Here is a 20070-nt window from a genome sequence, read left to right as displayed (position 1 = left end):
TCTGCCATGCCGGAACTCTGCCTGTTTACTTTCATATCTTTCCACACACTTCTTCTGCACTGTTACTGTTGCTGTAACAACTGCCATTTCAATCTCCCTCCTGCCCCTTTTTTTAATCTTCCTGCCAACCACTGTTCATTAAATTCTGTCTCCCCAATTTTATGTACTGTGAGGTGAGTGCATATGCTGTATAAAATCTGTCAGGAGGTAGGATGGGAGGTTAGTTTAATGATGAGGACTGAATGGCTGCTTGTGCAACTCCTCTTTCCTTCCTGAATCTTGGAGATGGGTTCTGAACAAGCTAGATTGTTGGGCTAGACCATCTGATGATTTTAAATGACTAAATGTTGAGTCCCTAATTCTATGGAAAAGTCATGAGTATCTAGAATGAATCTGTTATGGCACTGCCTCTTAATTTGCTCTGAGATCTTGGTTGGTTCGGTGCTGCTTTTGGGTTCACAGGGCCAAAGGCAAGAACCTGGTTCTAGATCACTTCAACTCTTGGTATGTTTCCTGTTCTGAAAGATGATGTTTGGAAGCCCTGGAGTACCTGTTGTTTATGTTTCCTCTGTGGATATGGCATTTGAATTATATAAAAGTCTTATTATCAGGAGTTTAGTCCAGCCCTCCTGCTGGCATCTGTCAACTTAAATTCCTGTACGTCCAAAAAAGAAGGAAATTTCATCATGCATACTGAACCCCTGTCTATATTTTAAGCCAGAGAGGCTTGGTAGTATATTATGTTCTAGGGAAAATAGATTTATTCAGTCCCAGATTACAGTGTGTCATTCTTAAGTTGTTCAGCAGTTCTGGTTTCCTCTACAGAAGTGTCAATTTTGGGATTGAGTATTGTATTAGAAAAACAAAAAAAGAAAGCCCAGATTGTTTAGCTCCTCCAACTCCCGTAAAAGAAATGGCCAGCGGATTATTGGAATCCTGAACACACTTGAATGGATCCAGTGTGGGCTGTGACTCCCTCTACTTGTTCACTTCTTATCTCTAATTTTAGTCTCCCCTTGGACTTGTCACACTCTGCAGGTTGTGTTTTAAGAGATACAGAATGTCCCATTTTCCTTATAGGTCATCTTGTCCTAAAGCAGGAACTGTTGTTGTTGTTGTTGTTGTTGTTATGTGCCGTCGAGTCGGCCCCGACTCATAGCGACCCCTCCTTGGGTTTCCGAGGCAGTATCACTACGGAAGTAGGATTGCCCAACCTTCCTTCCGAGGAGTGGCTGGTGGGTTTGAACTGCCAGCCTTCTGGTTAGCAGTCAAGTGCTTTAGCCACTATGCTACCAGAGCTCCTAAAGCAGGAACTGTAGTGATAAAAAATATTTCCCCCATCTAAAAGACCTTGCCTTTGCCTGTCTGGTCATTGTCCAGTACTACCTCTGATGTCTGTGAGTTAGAATGAAGCAGTTCTTCCCACAGCAGATAAACTGTGTATCATATGTGTGCCTTGACTCAAGCATTTCATAAATGTTACGGAATATTAACATAAAACGTAGAGGAAATTTATGGCAGTGGATTTTGGAAAATTTTGTTGGCACTGTCAGCTAGTATCGTATGAACTACTTAATCATGAGTTTGTGGAAATACAGGTTCTTGGAGTCTGGTCTTGAAAATATATTGATTCTCTGTCTTTTCCTGGACATGATACTCCCAATCACTATCCATGGAAACAGCCTCTGCCTGTTTGTCCTCTATTCCAGGGCTCTAGCCTTGGCCAAGTACTTTTTTAAATGTTCTGTTAACACTGTCAGAGCAATAAAGAACTCCAATTGGGGTTTTTTGTTTTTTGTTTTAACTAAAAAGCCAAACCAAAAGAAAAACCCACAACTCCAGTGAGGAATGTTTTCTTGATGTTCTGAAGCTCTTTTACTTTTTGTCCTAGGTCTTTTGCATGCTGAGCATTGCATCATCTTCTGCCCCATTCTTAACACATTTTGTAGCAAATCTTGGGTTGAAGATGGGTTGGGATATTACTTTTATTTTTCTTAATAGTCTTTCTGATTTGAACTCATTCTAATTCGTGGCTAGTCCTTTTTAGATACTGATTATCTCATTTAAGTGTGTAATGGTGGCCATTTCCCTGGGGGAGCCAAGATGATGGCATCTGTATTATTAAGATCAGAGTCTAGAAACTAAGTTAAAATTGAGAAATTGTTATTTACAGGCATCCTCAGTTCTTCAAGAAGAATGAGGAGCTTTTCCTTCAAGGGATATATTGAGGGCAAGAAAAAACATTTTCAGCCTTATTAGTAGAGTAGAATTCTGGTATTAAAAGAAATTGGAGTCCTATCTACTAACAGACTTGGCGCTATAAAAAGTGTCATATCATGTGTTTGGTTTTTCATTGAGGGGGAAGCAAGCCATTTGCTTCCCCTTCTTGCCCCCTGCCCTTCAATTCCAGAATGAAACCATGTTTTTCAAAGTGTGGTTTAAAATCACCTGCATCAGAATTAACTGGGATTGCTTGTTAAATTCATATTTCTGGGCCCTTTTCTATGATTTAATTAGACTATCTGGTGTTATCTCCTGAGAATGAATGAATGAATATATGTAGTTGTCAGGTGCCATCGAGTTGGCTTCAACTTATAGCGACCCTGTGTACAACAGAACAAAACACTGCCCTGTTCTGTGCCAGCCTCACAGTCCTTGCTATGCTTGAGCCCATCATTGTAGCCACTGCATCAATCCATCTCATTGAGGGACTTCCCCTTTTTCGCTCACTCTCCACTTTACCAAGCATGATATCCTTCTCCAGGGAATAATGGTCCCTTCTGGCCATTCTCACTTCCAAGCATTCTGGCTGCACTTCTTCCAGGACAGATTTGTTAGTTCTTTTGGCAGTCCATGGTACTTAAAGTATTCTTCGCCAACACTACATCTCAAAAGCATCAATTCTTCTTCAGCCTTGTTCATTGTCCAGCTCTTACATGCATATGAGGTGATTGAAAATACCATGTCTTGGGATAGGCACACCTATCTTCAAAGAGGTATCTTTGCTCTTCAGCACTTGAAAGAGGTCTTTTGCCCAGTGTAGTACATCATCTGATTTCTTGACTGTTGCTTCTGTGGGTGTTAATTGTGGAACCAAGTCATATGAAATCTTTAACTACTTAAATGTTTGTTCCATTTATCGTGAAGCTGCCTATTAGTCAAGTTGTGAGGATTTTTGTTTTCTTTATGTTGAAGTGCAATCCATACTGCAGATTGTAGTCTTTAATCTTCACAGTAAGTGCTTCAAGTCATCTTCACTTTCAGCAAGCAAAGTTGTGTTGTCTGCATATTGCAGTTTATTAATGAGTCTTCCTCCAGTCTTCATGCCATCCTCTTCATATAGTCCAGCTTCTCTGATTATTTGTTCAGCATACAGATTGGATAAGTATGGTGAAAGGATACAACCCTGACACACTTCTTTCCTGATTTTAAACCATGCAGTATCCCCTTGTTCTGTTTGAATGACAGCCTCCTGGCCTATGTACAGTTTCCTCATGAGCATAATTAAGTGTTCTGGGATTCCCATACTTGTCCATGTTATCCATAATTTATTATGATCCACATAATCAAATGCTTTTGCATAGCCAGTAAAACACAAGTAAACATCTTTCTGGTATTCTTTGCTTTGAGCCAAGCTCTATCTGACATCAGCAAAGATATCCCTCTTTCCATGTCCTCTTCTGAAGCCAGCTTGCATTTCTGGAAGTTCTCTGTCAGTATACTGCTGTAACCATTTTTGAATTATCTTCAACAGGATTTTACTTGCATGTAATATTAATGATACTGTTGGATAATTTACTTATTCTGTGGGATCACCTTTCTTTGGAATGGTACAAATACGGATCTCTTCCAGTCATGTATGTGAGTGAATGAGGCTTGTGTTTAGGACCATTATGAGAACATTTCACTGCAGGGATTATAACTTGAGGCCTGCAGAGAACTAGGCTTATGCTTGATGCCTGGCATTCTGTTGTTGTTGTTATATGGCATCGAGTTGGGCCCGACTCATAGCGACCCCTCCTTGGGTTTCCGAGGCAGTATCACTATGGAAGTAGATTGCCTCATCTTCCTTCCGAGGAGTGGTTGGTGGGTTTGAACTGCCAGCCTTCTGGTTAGCAGTCAAGTGCCTTAGGCACTACGCTACCAGAGCTGGCATTCTACAGACAGTATTTCTATAATGTATATATGTTGTTGTTTTATGTGCCGTCGAGTCGGCCCCAACTCGTAGTGACCCCTCCTTGGGTTTCCGAGGCAGTATCACTACGGAATTAGATTGCCCCATCTTCCTTCCGAGGAGTGGCTGGTGGGTTTGAACCACCAGCCTTCTGGTTAGCAGTCAAGTGCCTTAGGCACTATGCTACCAGAACTCCTATTTTATATATATATAAAATATCTAATAATTTTTCATGTGCACTGCAGTTATAAGCATGAACTACAGAATCTTTGACATTATCTTTATATCTTGACTGTGAAAACAAACTGCTTCTAAGCCTTCTTTCCCTTGAAAATTAGATCATCTTTCCCATTCTTGCCAGGAGTAGCCAGCTGCAGAACCCCTGCAGAGAAATTATAGTTGCTGTGGCTCACTTTCTATTTTTAGGTATCGTTCCTTTCCTCTGGAAGGAATTGAACTTTGAGCCCAGTGTGCAGTATTCAGTTTGGATAGCTGCTGCTTTTTAGATAGCACCTCTAAACATTTTAGGATCAAGATTCCTAGGCACCCTGTCTGTGTGAGAGGTAGGAGTTCTCTTGCCCAGAAACAAAGTCAATGCTGGAGCCCACAGACTCCTGTAGAGTGGCCAGATTGTAAACAGTAGATCAAGAAGCTTGAGTGGGAACAGCATGGGCCCTGGTGCCTTTCCTGTGCAGACTCCTCTACAGACGTGACCAGAGTCTACAGAGGAAGTTCCCGTTAACTGTTGGAAAGGGCCTTTGCCGGAGGCCTCCTTTCCTGTAAGCATGCCTGAGCTGATGCAAACCCCTGCTACTATGGCTGGTGGAGCTGGCCAAGTTTCTTTTTGTTGGGTCTTGTTTCCACCCCCATGTCCTCATCAGTCCTACAGATGCTGGTTTATTTGCACACTCCATGCTGATCTTAGACTGAAAGCCTCTCATTGTTTTTGAGCTCCCTGTTTAGATAACACCACATGCCCGTAGCAGCTAGGACACCCTGTAAAGGAAATGCCCAGGCTCTAACAGCCTTTCATTCATTCTCTGTATGTGAGTGAGTGAGGCCTGTGTTTAGGACCATTATGAGAATATTTCACTGCAGGAATTATTACTTGAGGGGCACAAGCTTCTCCTGGGTGTCTGGCATTCTCAGGACAGTATTTCTTATTCTCTTCTCTTTTTCCTTTCATTTCAATCAGAAGAGGATTAAAAGCTGTTTTGCCCAGGCCTTGTTTCTGCACACACCTGCAGTACCAGAGTATTCTTCCCTCTGGTGAGCTTGCTTTGGAAAACAGAGGGCTGACATTGGTTGATGTTAGAGAGGCTGTTTTTAGGACCAGGCCAGGTTGGCAGCGGTCTCTATACTGTTAATTCAGAAGCTTCTCTTTCCATGTTGTGGTGAGTTGCTGTCAAGTTGATTCTGACTATTGGTGATCCTACGTGTGCAGAGTAAAGCATAGGCTTCGGGAACAGATCACCAGTTTTACTTCCAGGGCTCCTCTGGATAGGTTTGAAGGGTAGCGATAGTCCACCGTTTGTGCCACCCAGAGACTCTCATCTTCCCATAGGATATCTTTTTTCCTTTTCCTTTAATCTTCTCTGTGAGGAGCTCTCATGGTGCAACGGTGGTTAAAGCATTAGGCTACTAACAAAAACATTGGTTGGAACCCACCAGCCACTCTGCAGAGAAAATGGGGCAGTCTGCTTCCATAAAGATTTACAGCCTTAGAAACCCTTGGGGGCAGTTCTATTCTGTTTAACAGGGTTGCTATGTATCAGAATTGACTCGAGGGCAGTGGGTTTTGGTGGGGTTTTGTTAATCTTCTCCATCACCTTCTTGCCCCCCGAAAAATAAAATGTATTATCTTCATTTCAGTGTTAAATCTCTTCTGGTGGCATATAGTTTTCACTTGGTAAAATGCTATTAAAACTAATTTCTTAAAAAGGTTTCAGATAAGTCTACTAAGCTCTAATTTAGGTATCTTGAGGGCTCAGTAGCACCTGGGTTTTTGTTTAACATTTAATCTCCATGCCATAAGGAATATAAAAATTCTCTTTGAATAGATTAAAAATTCAAAAATAAATTCTTGTTATGCTTAAGTAATGAAGTGCTTATTATTGGGGGAAAAAGTCCAGAATAATTGATTTTGCCGATAGTTCTTGTATCTCAAATATAAAGGATAATCTCTGATTCACAGGATAAATATATCCCTTAAATAACGGTTATGATTAGCCAGTTAGATTGAATGCGACTCACTTCCCAGGGTCTTGACAAGTATCACTTTGTTGTATTTAACTTGGGTAAATAAAATAATCAGTTGAATACATTTTTTTCTCTTAAGATGTTTTTGTTACCCTTTCCTGTAAATTTACTGGCAATTCTCCTTTTGGAGATTGCAGAGGGAAGCTGTGACAGGTTAAGTAACATGCTTTAATATAATTAAGGAGCCCTTCCTATTCCCATTGTTACCTTTTAGCCCACTGCATAGAAATACCATTCTGCTGAAACTCAGATGTACATGCCCAACAAAAGGTCCTAAACACAGGCTGTATAAAAATGAATACAGTGTGTTACAGACTCCTGTGCAGCCTGCCCCATCCACCTGACCCCTGTGCTTTCTGCCTTCTAGTTCTCTCCTGCGCTATGGTGGCAACCTCTCCCTCCAGAGTGCCATGAGTGTACGATTCAACAGCAATGGGACCCAGCTCCTGGCCCTGAGGCGCCGCTTACCTCCTGTGCTCTATGATATCCACTCCCGCCTACCTGTGTTCCAGTTTGACAATCAGGGCTACTTCAACTCTTGCACCATGAAAAGCTGCTGTTTTGCAGGAGATCGTGACCAGGTTAGTGCCCTCTGCCTAGTGCATACTCATACTTTCCCCTCTAGTTGTTTTTTCTGTACTGATCTTTAGCATCATGTCAGGTAGAAACAATTGAGGGAGAAAAGTGAGTGTCTGGGGGACATTCTGGCTGGATAAGTGTATTTCTTCACCAGAACTGTCATTGGGTACAGAGAAGGCACACAAAACAAAGACAGGATTGGCCCCTATATGATTTGAGCAACCTAGTTCTGCCAAGTTTGTGAACAGATTTTAAGATTCTAAGAATGTACCATTTCAAAAGAAAGAAGGGAGTCCATGGAAAATTAGCCTGCCAGTGAGAGAGACAGTATTTTATACCATTAAAGTACAACAATGAATGAAACACCTTAATTACCATCCAAGAGCCATGTGTCCTGATGGCCTGTTGAGACAGCTTCTTTTTCTTGGATGAAATAGGCTAAGCAGCTTTGTTTGAGAGGGAGCTAGATGCTGACCCTTTTTATTGCCAGCATCTTAGTCAAGAGTAGAGATCCGGAGCTATGCATTCCCAGCCTTTCCACAGTCTCACTGGCTGTCTTAGTTCTCTAGTGCTGCTGTAACAGAAATACCACAAATGGGTGCCTTTAACAAACAGAAGGCTATTTTCTCACAGTTTAGGAGACTGGAAGTCTGAATTCAGGATGCTAGTTCTAGGGGAAGGCTTTCTCTTTCTGTTAGCTCTGGAGGGAAGGTTCTTCGTCTCTTCTGAGCTTCTGTTTCTAGGCGATTTTGATGTGGCTTGACATTTCTCTTTTCCCCATCTGTTTAATCTCTTGTTTAATCTCTTTTATATCTCAAAAGAGATTAACTCAAAATATGCCCTACACTAATCCTGTCTTACTAACATATCAAAGACAACCCATTCACAAATGAGAGTATAACCTCAGGCATAGAGGCTAGGATTTACAACACATATTTTCAGGGTTCACAATAAATAAAATCTGTAGTAATGGTAATTCAAATACTTATGTTGACTTAAAGCTGACATTTTAAGAACATACTTGGTACTCTGAGAAGTTCTGAAGTGGCTATCTATGAGTGGACCAGTTGGACTTGTCTAAATAATCAAGCTTACTAAAGACATATATTAATCAGATAAACAGATAGGTTTTTGTTCTCAAGCACAACAACCTTTTTAACTTTTTATTGTGATTTGGGTGAAATTTTACAAAGCAGATTCCTTTTACATTCAACAGTCGATATACATTTTGTTTTGTGACACTGATTGCATTCCCCATAGTGTAACAGCTCTCCTCCCACTTCTTCACTGTGGTTATCCTTTCCCTCTGTCCTCTTGCCTGTGCGCTCCTGCCTGCCTACCTTTCTCCCTATGCAATTGCTGCCTTTTCCCTGGTGTAGTTGTTCAGCTGGTAGGCCTGTCCATTGTTTACTGATAGTTAAGCCACAGGAGTGAGCTCAATTCCAGGCCCAAGGAATTGAGTGACTCAGAGCCATAGTCTTGGGGGTTTTATCAGGCTCTGTCTGACCAGTAAAACTGGTGCTTTTTATGTTTTCAATTTTATTCCACATTTTTTCTCCCACTCTATCCAGCTTTTCCAATTTTGAGCCTTTTCTGAGTGGTTGGCATTGGTACGCTGGCACTAGCTAGTTCTTCTGGTCTCACGATCATATAGACTGAGGTCCTCATGGTCCATTAGTCCTTTGGACTGTTTCCATTTGTCTTTGATTTTCTTTACTCTTTGCTCTGGATGAGGAGAGACCAATAGTTGCATCTTAGATGGCTACTCACAAGCTTTTAAGACCTAAGTCGCTACTCCCAAAGTAAGATTTAGAACAATATTTTTGAGTACTGTGTTGGGCCATTTGAGCTCAATGTACCCCAAGACCATGGTCTCATTCCGTAGGCCCAGAGACTCACTTCCTCAAGGTTAGTTGTGCTTAAGAAGTTATCCTAACTTTGCCCTCTCTTAGCTTTATACTGCATACGGACATTTGTATAGCACATATAAATGTGTGTGTAGGAATATCATTGGTCAGACCTGTGTATGGTCATGGATATATTCTGTTCACTTGTCTATGCCTGATCTTCTTGCCTGTGTACCTATCTATCCACCTGGAGATTAGTGTTTGCTATTACTGATCATGCAGTATTGTGTATGCATTACTATTTACCTTTATTGTCTGTACCTCTTGTGCACTTCTCCATGTCTTCCTTTTCCTTAGTGATATTGTGCTAGTCACTTGCTTTTGTTACATTGCTGTTCCCTTCACCCACATCAACACTTGTCTCTTAACTATCCATCTGTTTTTCCTCTCTTCCCCTCCCCTTCCATCCCTGGTAACCAACAATGAAAATTTCCTTGCCTGTATAAACCTTTCCTTGGCTTTTGCTAATGGATTCATACAATATTTGTCCTTCTATAATTGATGTGGGAACTCTGGTGGCATAGTGCCTAAGGCACTTGACTGCTAACCAGAAGGTTGGTGGTTCCAACCCACCAGCCATTCCTTGGAAGGAAGGTTGGGCAATCTACTTCTGTAGTGATACCACCTCAGAAACCCAGGAAGGGGTGTCTATGAGTCAGACAACTCGACAGCACATAACAACAACAACATAATTGGCTTATTTCATTTAGCAAACTGTCCTCCACGTTTATCCATTTTATGAGGTGATTTGCTGATTGTTTTTTATTCTTTAATGTTGCATAGTGTATTCCATTGTGTGTGTATATACCATAGTTTGGTTATCCATTCATCTGTTGATGGGCACTTACGTGGTTTCTATCTCTTTGCTATTGTAAATAGTGCTGCAGTGAACATGGATGTGCATATATCTGTTTGTCTCCCGGATCTCACGTCTTTAGGATATATTCCTAGCGGTGGAATTGCTGGATCAAATGTATTTCTATTTCCAACTTTTTAAGGAGACCCCCTCTGCTTTCTGCAGTAGTTGTACCATTTTACAGTGCCACCAGCAGAGTTCAGTCTCTCCACACCCTTGACAGTAGTTGTTCTTTTCTATCTTGTTGAACTTTGCTATATTGCTGGGATGAGATGATATTTCATTGTTCTTTTGATTTCCATCTCTCCAGTGGCTAATAATCACAACCATTCTTCATGTGGTTTTTGGCTGCCTGGATATCTTCTTTGATAAAATATCTGTTACATCCTGTGCCCATTTCTGAATTGGATTATTTGTCTTTTTGATGTTGAAGTGTTAAAGTTTTCTGTAAATTTTAGAGATAAGTCCCTTGTCGGATACGTCATTGCCAAATATATTTTCCCAATCTGAGGTTCTCTTTTTACTCTTTTGGAGAAGTCTTTTGATGCATATAAGAATTTGATTTTTAGAAGGTCCCAGTCATCTAGTGGGAGCTCTGGTAGCGTAGTGCCTAAGGCACTTGACTGCTAACCAGAAGGCTGGAGGTTCAAACCCATCAGCCACTCCTTGGAAGGAAGATGGGGCAATCTACTTCCGTAGTGATACTGCCTCGGAAACCCAAGAAGGGGTCGCTATGAGTCAGGTCCGACTCGACGGCACATAACAACAAGAAGTCATCTAGTTTGTCTTCTGCTCTTTGTGCATTTTGGGTTATTCTTGATAGTCTATTTATGCCATAAATTGTGAGCAATCTTCTTCCATAGTGATACTGCCTTGGAAACCCAAGGAAAGGTCACTATGAGTGGGGTCTGACTCGATGGTACATAACAACAGTAAGTTTGCCCCTATTTTATCTTTGATGAGCTTTATAGTTTTGGGTTTTATAGTTAGGTCTTTGATCCATCTTGAGTTTGTTTTTGTATGTGGTCTGAGGTATGAATCTTACCTCAGTTTTCTGCAAATGGATATCCAGTTTTGCCAGCACTATTTGTTAAAGAGACTATCTCATCCCCACTTAATGGGTTTTGGCCCTTTGTCAAAGATCAGCTGTCCATAGGTGGATGGATCTATTTCTGGATTCTCAATTCTGTTCCACTGATCTTTATGTCTTTTGTTGTACCAAAACCAGGCTGTTTTGACTACTGTGGCTGTATAGTAGATTTTAAGATCTGGGAGTATGAGACCTCCTACTTTGTTCTTCTTTGGTAGTGCTTTACGTATTCGAGGTCTCTTTCCTTTCCATATAAAATTAGTGATTGTTTTTTTTCCATGTCCGTAAAGAATGTTGCTGGAATCTTGATTGGGATTGCACTGAATGTACAGATTGCTTTTGGTAGTACTGACATTTTCATAGTGCTCAGTCTTCCTGTCCATAAACATGGCATATTCTTTCATTTATGTAGATCTCCTATAGTTGTAGTTGTTTTGTAGTTTTGTTGTATAGGTGTTTTGTTTCTCTGATGAAATATATTCCCAAGTATTTTATCTTTCTGGTAGCTATTGTAAATGGTATTGTTTTCTTTATTCTTTTTCAGAGATGTCTTTGTTGACATAGAGAAATCCAACTGATTTTTGTGTATTGATCTTGTATCCTGCCACTTTGCTGAATCTTTCAATTAGTTCTGGTAATTTTCTTGCTGAGTCTCTTGGTTTTTCTGTGTATAGGATCATATCATCTGCAACTAGAGATAGTTTTACTTCTTTGCTAATATGTTGTTGTTGTTATGTGCCACCGAGTCAGACCCGACTCATAGCGACCCCTCCTTGGGTTTCCGAGGCAGTATCACTACAGAAGTAGATTGCCCCATCTTCCTTCCGAGGAGTGGCTGGTGGGTTTGAACCGCCAGCCTTCTGGTTAGCAGTCAAGTGTTTTAGGCACTATGCTACCAGAGCTCCTGCTAATATGGGTACCCTTTATTTATATTGCCTTATTGCCCTTGCTAGGACTTCCAATGCAGTGTTGAATAGAAGTGGTGACAGAGGGCATTCTTGTCTGGTTCTGTTTGCATGAGGAATGCTTTGAGTCTCTCTCCATTGAGAATAATATTGGCTGTTGGTTTTGTTTCTATGCCTTTTACTATGTTGAGGAATTTCCCTTCTATTCCTATTTTGCCGAGAGTTTTTATCAGGAATGGATGCTAGTTTTTATCAAATGCCTTTTCTGTGCATTGCTTGACATGATCATGTGGTTCTTTTCCTTTGTTTTATTTATGTGCTGTTGAACCATCCTTGCATACTTGGTATGAATCCACCACTTGGTCATGGTGTTTTATTCTTTTTCGATATTGCTTGAACAATTTTTCTCAGAAAGATCAGCACAAGGCCAGTCCCCATGAGGCGGAGGTTAAAGATGTGCCAAATGTCCAAACTACCGTACCACTCCATCATTTCAGACATTAACTCCTCCTCCTCCTCCCAGCAATTTCCCCAGTCTTAGGGTTCTGTATTTCGCTGTAATGCCTCACAGAACTCACAGACACCCAAGGGTTTGTCTCACATAGTAATGGTGGAGGCTGGCAGGCTGGCAAGTCCCAGGTCCGTGAGTAGGTCTAGAGGATCCTCCCAGTTCTCAGGATTTGATGAACCTAGATCAGCAGACCAGATGACGGCTGCTGTCCCAAATCCAGGGGTGAGATGAGGATGAGCCAAGACACAAGCAAGAGGGGGCCAAATCTTCCCAGGAGATTTGAAGGTATACCCTTGAAGAAGCTAAGGGTGGTGATTTGAATTATACCCTTCAGTAAGGCAGGACCCAAGATCCATTCCACCTGTGTTGCCCAAACAGAAATAACCTAAGTGGATGGCTTTAGCAATCAGCAGCTCAAGGCAAACCCCATCACAGAATTGATTGCCAATCATTATAGGGAACAACTACTACCAGCTGCCCAGCCAAGTTGATATGTGACCTTAACTACCACACCACCCCAAACAGGCATGGATACTGGGATTTACAATGCATCATAGAATGGAGGACAATGGCTAGAGAAGCTGCATCAAGCAATTCACTGCAGATAAGGTGTTAGATTCTATTGGCTAGGATTTTGTTGAAAATATTTGTGTCTGTATTCATGAGGGATATTGGTTTATAGTTTTCCTTTTTAGTGGTGTCTGCCTGGTTTTGGTATCAAGGTTACGCTTGCTTCGTGGAATGAATTTCTGAGTGTGCCATCCTTTTCTTTGTTCTGGAATAGCTTGAGTAGGATAGGTATCACCTCTTCTCTGGATGTTTAATAAAATTCTCCAGTGAAGCCATCTGAGCCAAGACTTTTTTTGTGGGGAGTTTTTTTTATGACCTCTTCAATTTTTTCTTTGGTTGTGGGTCTGTTCCAATTTTCTACCTCAGTCTGTGCTAGTTTAGGTGGGTCTTCTGTTTCTAAAATTTGTCCATTTCTTCTGGGTTTTCTAATACGTTGGTGTACAGTTCTTCATAGTATTCTGTTATTGTCCTTTTTATTTCGGTTGATTCTCTTTGGATGTTGCCCATATCATTTATTATTTATGTTTTTTGCATCTTCTCTTTTTTATCCTTAGTTAAATTTGCCAGTGGTTTGCCGATTTTGTTAATCTTTTCAAAGAAAAAGCTTCTAGTCTTGCTGATTTTTTTTTCTATTTTTCTGTTTTCTGCTTTATTTATTTCTGCTCTGATCTTTATTATTTCCTTTCTTCTAGAGACTGTAGGTCAAGTACAACAGATTTCATTGCTATTTGACATCTAAATTGCTAATGTTGAGTGCTTTCTTTGATCCCCTGAATTATGTTTTGCTTTCTAATTTTGACATACGATTCTCATATGTGGTACCTCTCCTCTTTAGAGTTATCTGTGGGTGATGGCATAAAAGAAAAAGTTCTTTGTGAACCTACCAATATTCTGCTCTTTGAAGGCAGAAATTAGAATTTTTCTCCCTAGACTGGTTGCCAGAGGCTCCTCTATATACCATAACTTGCTGTTGTTGTTATACGCCGTCGAGTCAGACCTGACTCATAGTGACCCTATCAAGTCAGACCTGACTCACAGCAACCCCTTCCGAGGCAGTATCACTACGGAAGTAGATTACCCCATGTTTCTTCCAAGGAGTGGCTGGTGGGTTTGAACCTCCAGCCTTCTGGTTGGCAGTCAAGTACACTATGCTGCCAGAGCTCCCTGTATACCATAATTTAAGGATTAGTATATATAACAGGAGCACAACAAATGCATGTTGGATTGAGTTGAATGCTAAATAAACTGAGATTGTATTTTAATTTTTCTAGGCTAGAGATTTCCCTTTTTGTAAGTAGAGAATATATATCCCAATTCAGTTTATGCTCAAGTTGGAGTCCCAGGGCCTGTTAAGCTGAGATCCACACTGGATACCACTAGGTGGCCTCAGTTACGTAAGTGATGTCTCCTTGAGGAGCCCACAGTATCTGAATGACTTAGTTTTTCCTGCTTATATGGGGCTGTCGGCAATTTCTTTCTTGGGTGGGAAGAAGAAATTTCTAGAGATGCTCAGACTTATGATGAAACTGATAATTGTCTGCTATGTCGAATGGTTGGTTTAATTTCATGTAACTGAGGAAATGAAAACCAAACTCCTCGTTCCTTTCCATTTGTTGATTTTCTGTTTTTTGTCGGGCTTTTGGCATATCATCCCTATTGCATTGAACAATAAAAATATGTACTAAAAGTAATGTATTAATGGCTTTTTTGTCAGTGAAAAAGGGAAAACATGAAAGGTGAAGCAGGTGGGGAAAGGTAAAAAAGAGGTGAAGGAAAATGGATGCTGTATTTTTTTCAGGTAGAGCCTGTCTGCACAGAGTCCTTAAAAGTCCCAGAGGGAACAAAAGCCGCTAACCAAAACGTAGAGCTGCCTAGCCCATGATTTCTCAACTTTGACACTACTGACATTTTGGCCAAGATAGTTTGTTGTGGGGGCTGATTTGTGCATTGTAGGATATTTAGGAACATCCCTGGCCTGTGCTCACTAGATGCCAGCAGCCAAATATCTCCTTGGTGGCACAATCACCTGTGGTTGAGAACCACTGGCCTAGACTATAATTACCCAGGTTACCAAGATGCATTATTGACAAGTATTGCCACAGACAGAGTCATACAAGGTATTAACATTAAATGGCTTTTGATTTTCCCTATTCAGATTTGCCTAATCTATCATTTGTAGCTTTGATTCCAACTGAAAGGTTAGCAATCATAAAATGTTTATGCCATCCAAGGTCTCCTGGGAAGAGTTTATGGGTACTATATCCTGACTAACCAGACTGTTTTTTGGTTTGAGTAAGTGGCTTTTCTTGAATAATGGAGGGTGTGATGTAATTGAATCTAACTTTGGAACAGTTGCAGAGCTAAAGCCTTTAGACGTCTGTTCATATTCCCTATACAGGTTATCAGAGATGTATAATGGAATAGGAAATAGAGAGATTTATGTTTGACTTTTGTGTTCATTCCTTGAGGACTAAGAAATTTAGCTAATTCATCTCTGTGTTGTCTTCAATGCCTGGTACACAGTGAGAGCACAGTAAATATTGGTTGAAATGAATCTTAGGACTTGAGTCAGTGTATGGTATTTATAGCTTTCTGGGCTGAAGCCTTCTCTAACTGTAAATCAGGATTGGTAAGTGCCATTTTTCCCTCTCAACTTTCAGAAGCCAAAAGGAAGATGAATTAAATAATGGTTTTACAGTGAAACTAATCCACTGAGCTCATAGCTTTTAAAGTGTTAAATAGTGGGCTAAACTTACTGAGGAGGTCTCAGTCCTGGAACATGTCTCTCAACAGTGATTTATAGACTGACTTTCCTCACTCATAGCTAAAGCAGCAGCTGCCATGATTGCACTATGATCTGTAGGACTTACTCTTCTTTGACTAGCCCACACATGATCTCATTCGCTGCTCTCAAATTCCAAAGCCCACCCTTTCCTGATATTGGTCTTTATATTCACCAGTGTTCTGTATACTCTGAGAACGCCCAGAGCCTGAGGCTCTGTGCTCTGGAACTCTTCATTTAGTCATAGGTTAGATAACTATCCCACATAGGAATCCAAGAAATTTCCATAATAGGAATGAACATGGTCAAGGAAGGCAGTAAGTGATTGTATCTATCTGAGACTGTCTTCTGGCTTTTAGTTACGTTAGGATTAGTCAGTCTACATAAATGGACCCAGATATTATGCCAAAGAGCCTGTATTTCTTTTTAGACTATCCTAGGAAGGTTGGGCAATCTACTTCCGTAGTCATACCGCCTTGAAACCCAAGGGAGGGGTAGCTATGAGTCAGTCAAAAGGCAAATAACAACAATAACAGGTACACTAAGTAATTCATTAGCCTCAAAGTGAAATAAATATATCAAGATACTGGACCCAAGGAATAAAGTATGAAATAGCCTGCTTTGTGTCTCCCTGTGACATGCTCATTGCCAACATTGTGAATTAGATGAATTCTAATTACAGAGCTATCAGAAGTCATTTTTTATAAGTCCTTCTTTTTACAGATAAGAAAACTGAGGCTCAGAGAGGTAAATACAGGCATACCTTGGAGATACTGCGTGTTTGATTCTAGATCATCACAATAAAGCAAATATTGCAATAAAGCAAATCACACAGTTTTTTGGTTTTCCAGTGCATATAAAAGTTACATTTACACTGTATTGTAGTCTGTTAAAGGAGCTCTAGTGGCACACATACAAAAAAAAAAAACAAATTCACTGGTTGAGTCGGATCTGACTCATAGTGACCCCTCCTTGGGTTTCCGAGGCGGTATCACTACAGAAGTAGATTGCCATCCTTCCTTCAGAGGAGTGGCTGGTGGGTTTGAACCACCAACCTTCAGGTCAGCAGTCAAATGCTTTAGGCACTGTGCCACTGGATGGCACAGTGGTTAACAAATTCAGCTGCTAACCAAAAGGTTGGCAGTTTAAACCCACCAGCCGCTCCGTGGGAAAAAGGTAAGTCTGCTTATGTATAGATTTACGGTGTTGAAAACCCATGGGGGTTGCTATGAGTTGGAATCAGTTAAGTGGCACTGGTGTTTTTGGTATTTAGTGTGCAATAGCTTTGTGAAAAAGTTTGAAATATTGTGAGAATTACCAAAATGAGACACAAGGTGAGCACATGCTATTGGAAAAATGGTGCCGATAGACTTACTTGGTGCAGGGTTGCCACAAATTGTCCATTTATTAAAAAAAATTAAAATAAAAATGCAATGTCTGCAAAGTGCAATAAAATGAAGTATGCTCGTGCATGTCAAGACATATATAAGTTAGTAGCTGAGCTATGACTAGAGTCTAAACTTTTGGGCTCTTTGTAGTGATCTTTTTTCATTATACAGGTGGTTACAGCTTGATGCCAACAGAGGCAAGGCAGGCATTAAAAATTAGTAGAGTGGGCTGGGGCACCAATAGGAAGTAGTGGACTGTGGCTCCTAAATGGAGAACCCCCATCTCATCTAAATGGGACAGCTTCTATTCTACTTCAGCCCATTGTTGCTACGTGGGCCTGTGTTGCCGGGGCTTCTGGTCCCGTCCCCCCCACACCCCGCCCCAAGGGAAGCCAGAAATAGATTTTTTAATATAGACTCTCCTAGTTTTTAAATATTGTAACAAATTCACACTTTATTGTATGGATTAAACAAGACTGAACACCCTTCCTATTCCGCCCTAGAGCTACCATTTGAAACTTCTGTGCTTCAGTGTGACGTTTTCTCCCATGTTTGTTCTTCATGGCTGCTGCTGAATCCTTCCTAACTTCATGCCTTTTCCTCTCTCCATCTTTTCAAATGAGAAAGTGGATATTTACTAAACATCTCCTGTGTGCTAAAGGCTGCACTAGATACATCTGCATAACACTAACAGGCGATACTCTTTTTGAGGTGTTCATTTAAGACTTAATCTGTCTGTCCTACCTTTGGCTGCAAATATATGGTTTGTTTCTATTTCTATACAATATTGTAATTACTCTAGTTTGATAGCTTCTACCAGCAGATCAGGTGACATTAGATTGGCTGGATAGCAATAGAAACAACTAACCCCTTGAACCTTTTTTTTTTTTTTTTTTAAACCCGCCTACCTTCTGGTCTTGCTATACAGTGAGGAATCTTGTAGTAAAACATTATCCTTCCTCTGGAAGGACTCTTGTGCTTGATTTTGTATCACACTTGGGTTTTTTGTTTTGTTTTGTTTTCTGCTGGATACCTGACTGGGTACGTTCTGTCTCCCTAAGCTTAGCACTCTGCCGTGCATTCTCAGTGAGACCATCTCTTAGCAGGGTTGAAAAGAATGCCAGTTTTCCACCTGCCAGCTTTTCTGGTACACACTTGTAAGACATCACTCAGCTTTTGTTCCCTTTCTTTCACAATTCCTTAAATGGATCTTGCCCTAGATTGTGGAATCCAGCAGAGTGCCTCAGGCGTTTGGGAAGTGAGTAAGTCTTCCATGCAGCAGGTATGTGTGGCCTAGAAATGGACATTCTGATTGTTTACAGATCTTCTCTTGCTTTAGGCTCTTCTAATGCTTAGCCTAATAGTTCCTAAGCCCTGCTGAAAGTGGGATGCAGAAGGAAGGAGAAAGTAATACAAAAGCTTTCAGTTAGCAGCCAAATGCTTTAACCATTGTGCCACCAGGGATCTTTTGATAGATGTCAGAGCCCCACAAATCATTATAATGAAATCAGCCAGTCCTGTCCGCTAGAGAAAAGAACTAACTTGTTCCCTGTGAATTCAACAAAGTGGCCTTGAATATATGGCCTGCCCTCAGACATTACATCACCACTCAGCCTTTCTATGTTGATATTATATGGGTACAGCAGAAGTATAGGAATTCACCAGTAAGTGCACTCCTGGCCAGTGAAGTACCCTACAAAGTTAAAACATTGTTTGTTTGTTTGAAAACTCCATGTACCCCTTATTAAGAATAGCTCATTTAGAGGCCTGGGGTGAAATTCAACTCTTGGTCCCATCCTTTGATTTGCTTTGTGACTTTAGGCTAATATTTTTTCTTTTTTCCTTTCCTTTGTATCTTATATATTTTATCCCTTGGACTTTTAAAGCATTTTCTCATCTACTATCTCATTTGACTTCTCCCAGCAACCTTTGGGTGTAGTTCAGCAGGTTTCATTCCCATGTGAAACAGGCCCACAGTATAAGCATACCTCGTTTTATTGCTATTCACAGGTACTGCTTTTTTTTTTTTTTTTTTTTTAAACCAATTGAAGGTTTGCGGCAACTCTGTGTTGAGCAAGTCTATTGGTGCCATTTGTCCAACAGCATGTGCTCACTGCTTGTCTCTGTCACATTTTGGGAATTCTCACAGTATTTCAAACTTTTTCACAATGGTCTTGCATACTTAATAGACAGCATAGTGTTAAACATAACTTATATATGCACTAAATTAAAAAAACCAAACTCACTGCCATCAAGTTGATTCCAAGTCATAGAGACCCCCTTTGGGATAAATCTTTATGAAAGTAGATTGCCCCATCTTCCTTCCATGGAGCAGCTGGTGGGTTTGAACCACCAAGCTTCTGGTTAATAGTCAGAATGCCTTAGGCATTATATGCACTGGAAAACCAAAAATTTGTGACTTGCTTTATTATAATATTCACTTTATTTCAGTGGTCTGGAACCAAATGCACAATATCTCCGAGTTAAAACTGTAGTTTGAAGTGGCAGATCTACTTGGTAACAAACCAGGGCTGGATTCGGTTTCTTGTTTATGTCTGTCTGTACCTGCTTTCTCTCAGGCATGCTGCCACCTGTGTAATAGCGTTCAAGTGCTAAGATGGTTTTCCACGGTTTTATGCTGTAGAAGAACTGAACACAGTGAGGCAGAGAATTTCTTTTTCATATGTATTGTTCAGGGAATAAATATTTAGGAGACTTAGTTTTCAAAAGAGAAAAGTAGCATGAAAATAACTTTTATTAGATCAGTCATATATAACTAAATCCTGGATCACTTTAAAAGTCTAAAAACTATTAGCACTTCTGAGAATAATGTACATATCCACATAGTTTGTTTTTTTTTAATATTTTTATTGTGATTTGGGTGAAAGTTTGCAGAGCAAATTCATTTCCATACAGCAGTTCACATACACTTTGTCTCATGACATTGACTACACTTCACCACAACGCATCACTCCCCTCCCACTTCCTCCTGATAGTTACCCCTTCTCTGTGTCCATCCCTCCATGCACTCCTGCCCCCTGAGCTGTCT

At 40.6% G+C, this 20070-nt stretch overlaps 1 protein-coding gene across 1 annotated transcript in view; it reads left to right on the top strand.

The window, feature by feature from the left end:
- The window catches only part of DCAF5 (DDB1 and CUL4 associated factor 5), a 160486-nt gene that overhangs the window by 90481 nt on the left and 49935 nt on the right, over positions 1 to 20070 (top strand). The window contains exon 6 of the mRNA XM_007942316.2: positions 6801 to 7014. Coding sequence (XP_007940507.1) covers positions 6801 to 7014 — 214 coding nt within the window. The remainder of the gene's footprint in view (positions 1 to 6800; positions 7015 to 20070) is intronic.

This window comes from Orycteropus afer, unplaced genomic scaffold (assembly GCF_000298275.1).
Source record: "Orycteropus afer afer isolate SDZICR_OR568_19922 unplaced genomic scaffold, OryAfe1.0 scaffold00088, whole genome shotgun sequence".
NCBI lineage: Eukaryota > Metazoa > Chordata > Mammalia > Tubulidentata > Orycteropodidae > Orycteropus > Orycteropus afer.
This window is presented reverse-complemented; position numbering and strand designations above follow the sequence as displayed.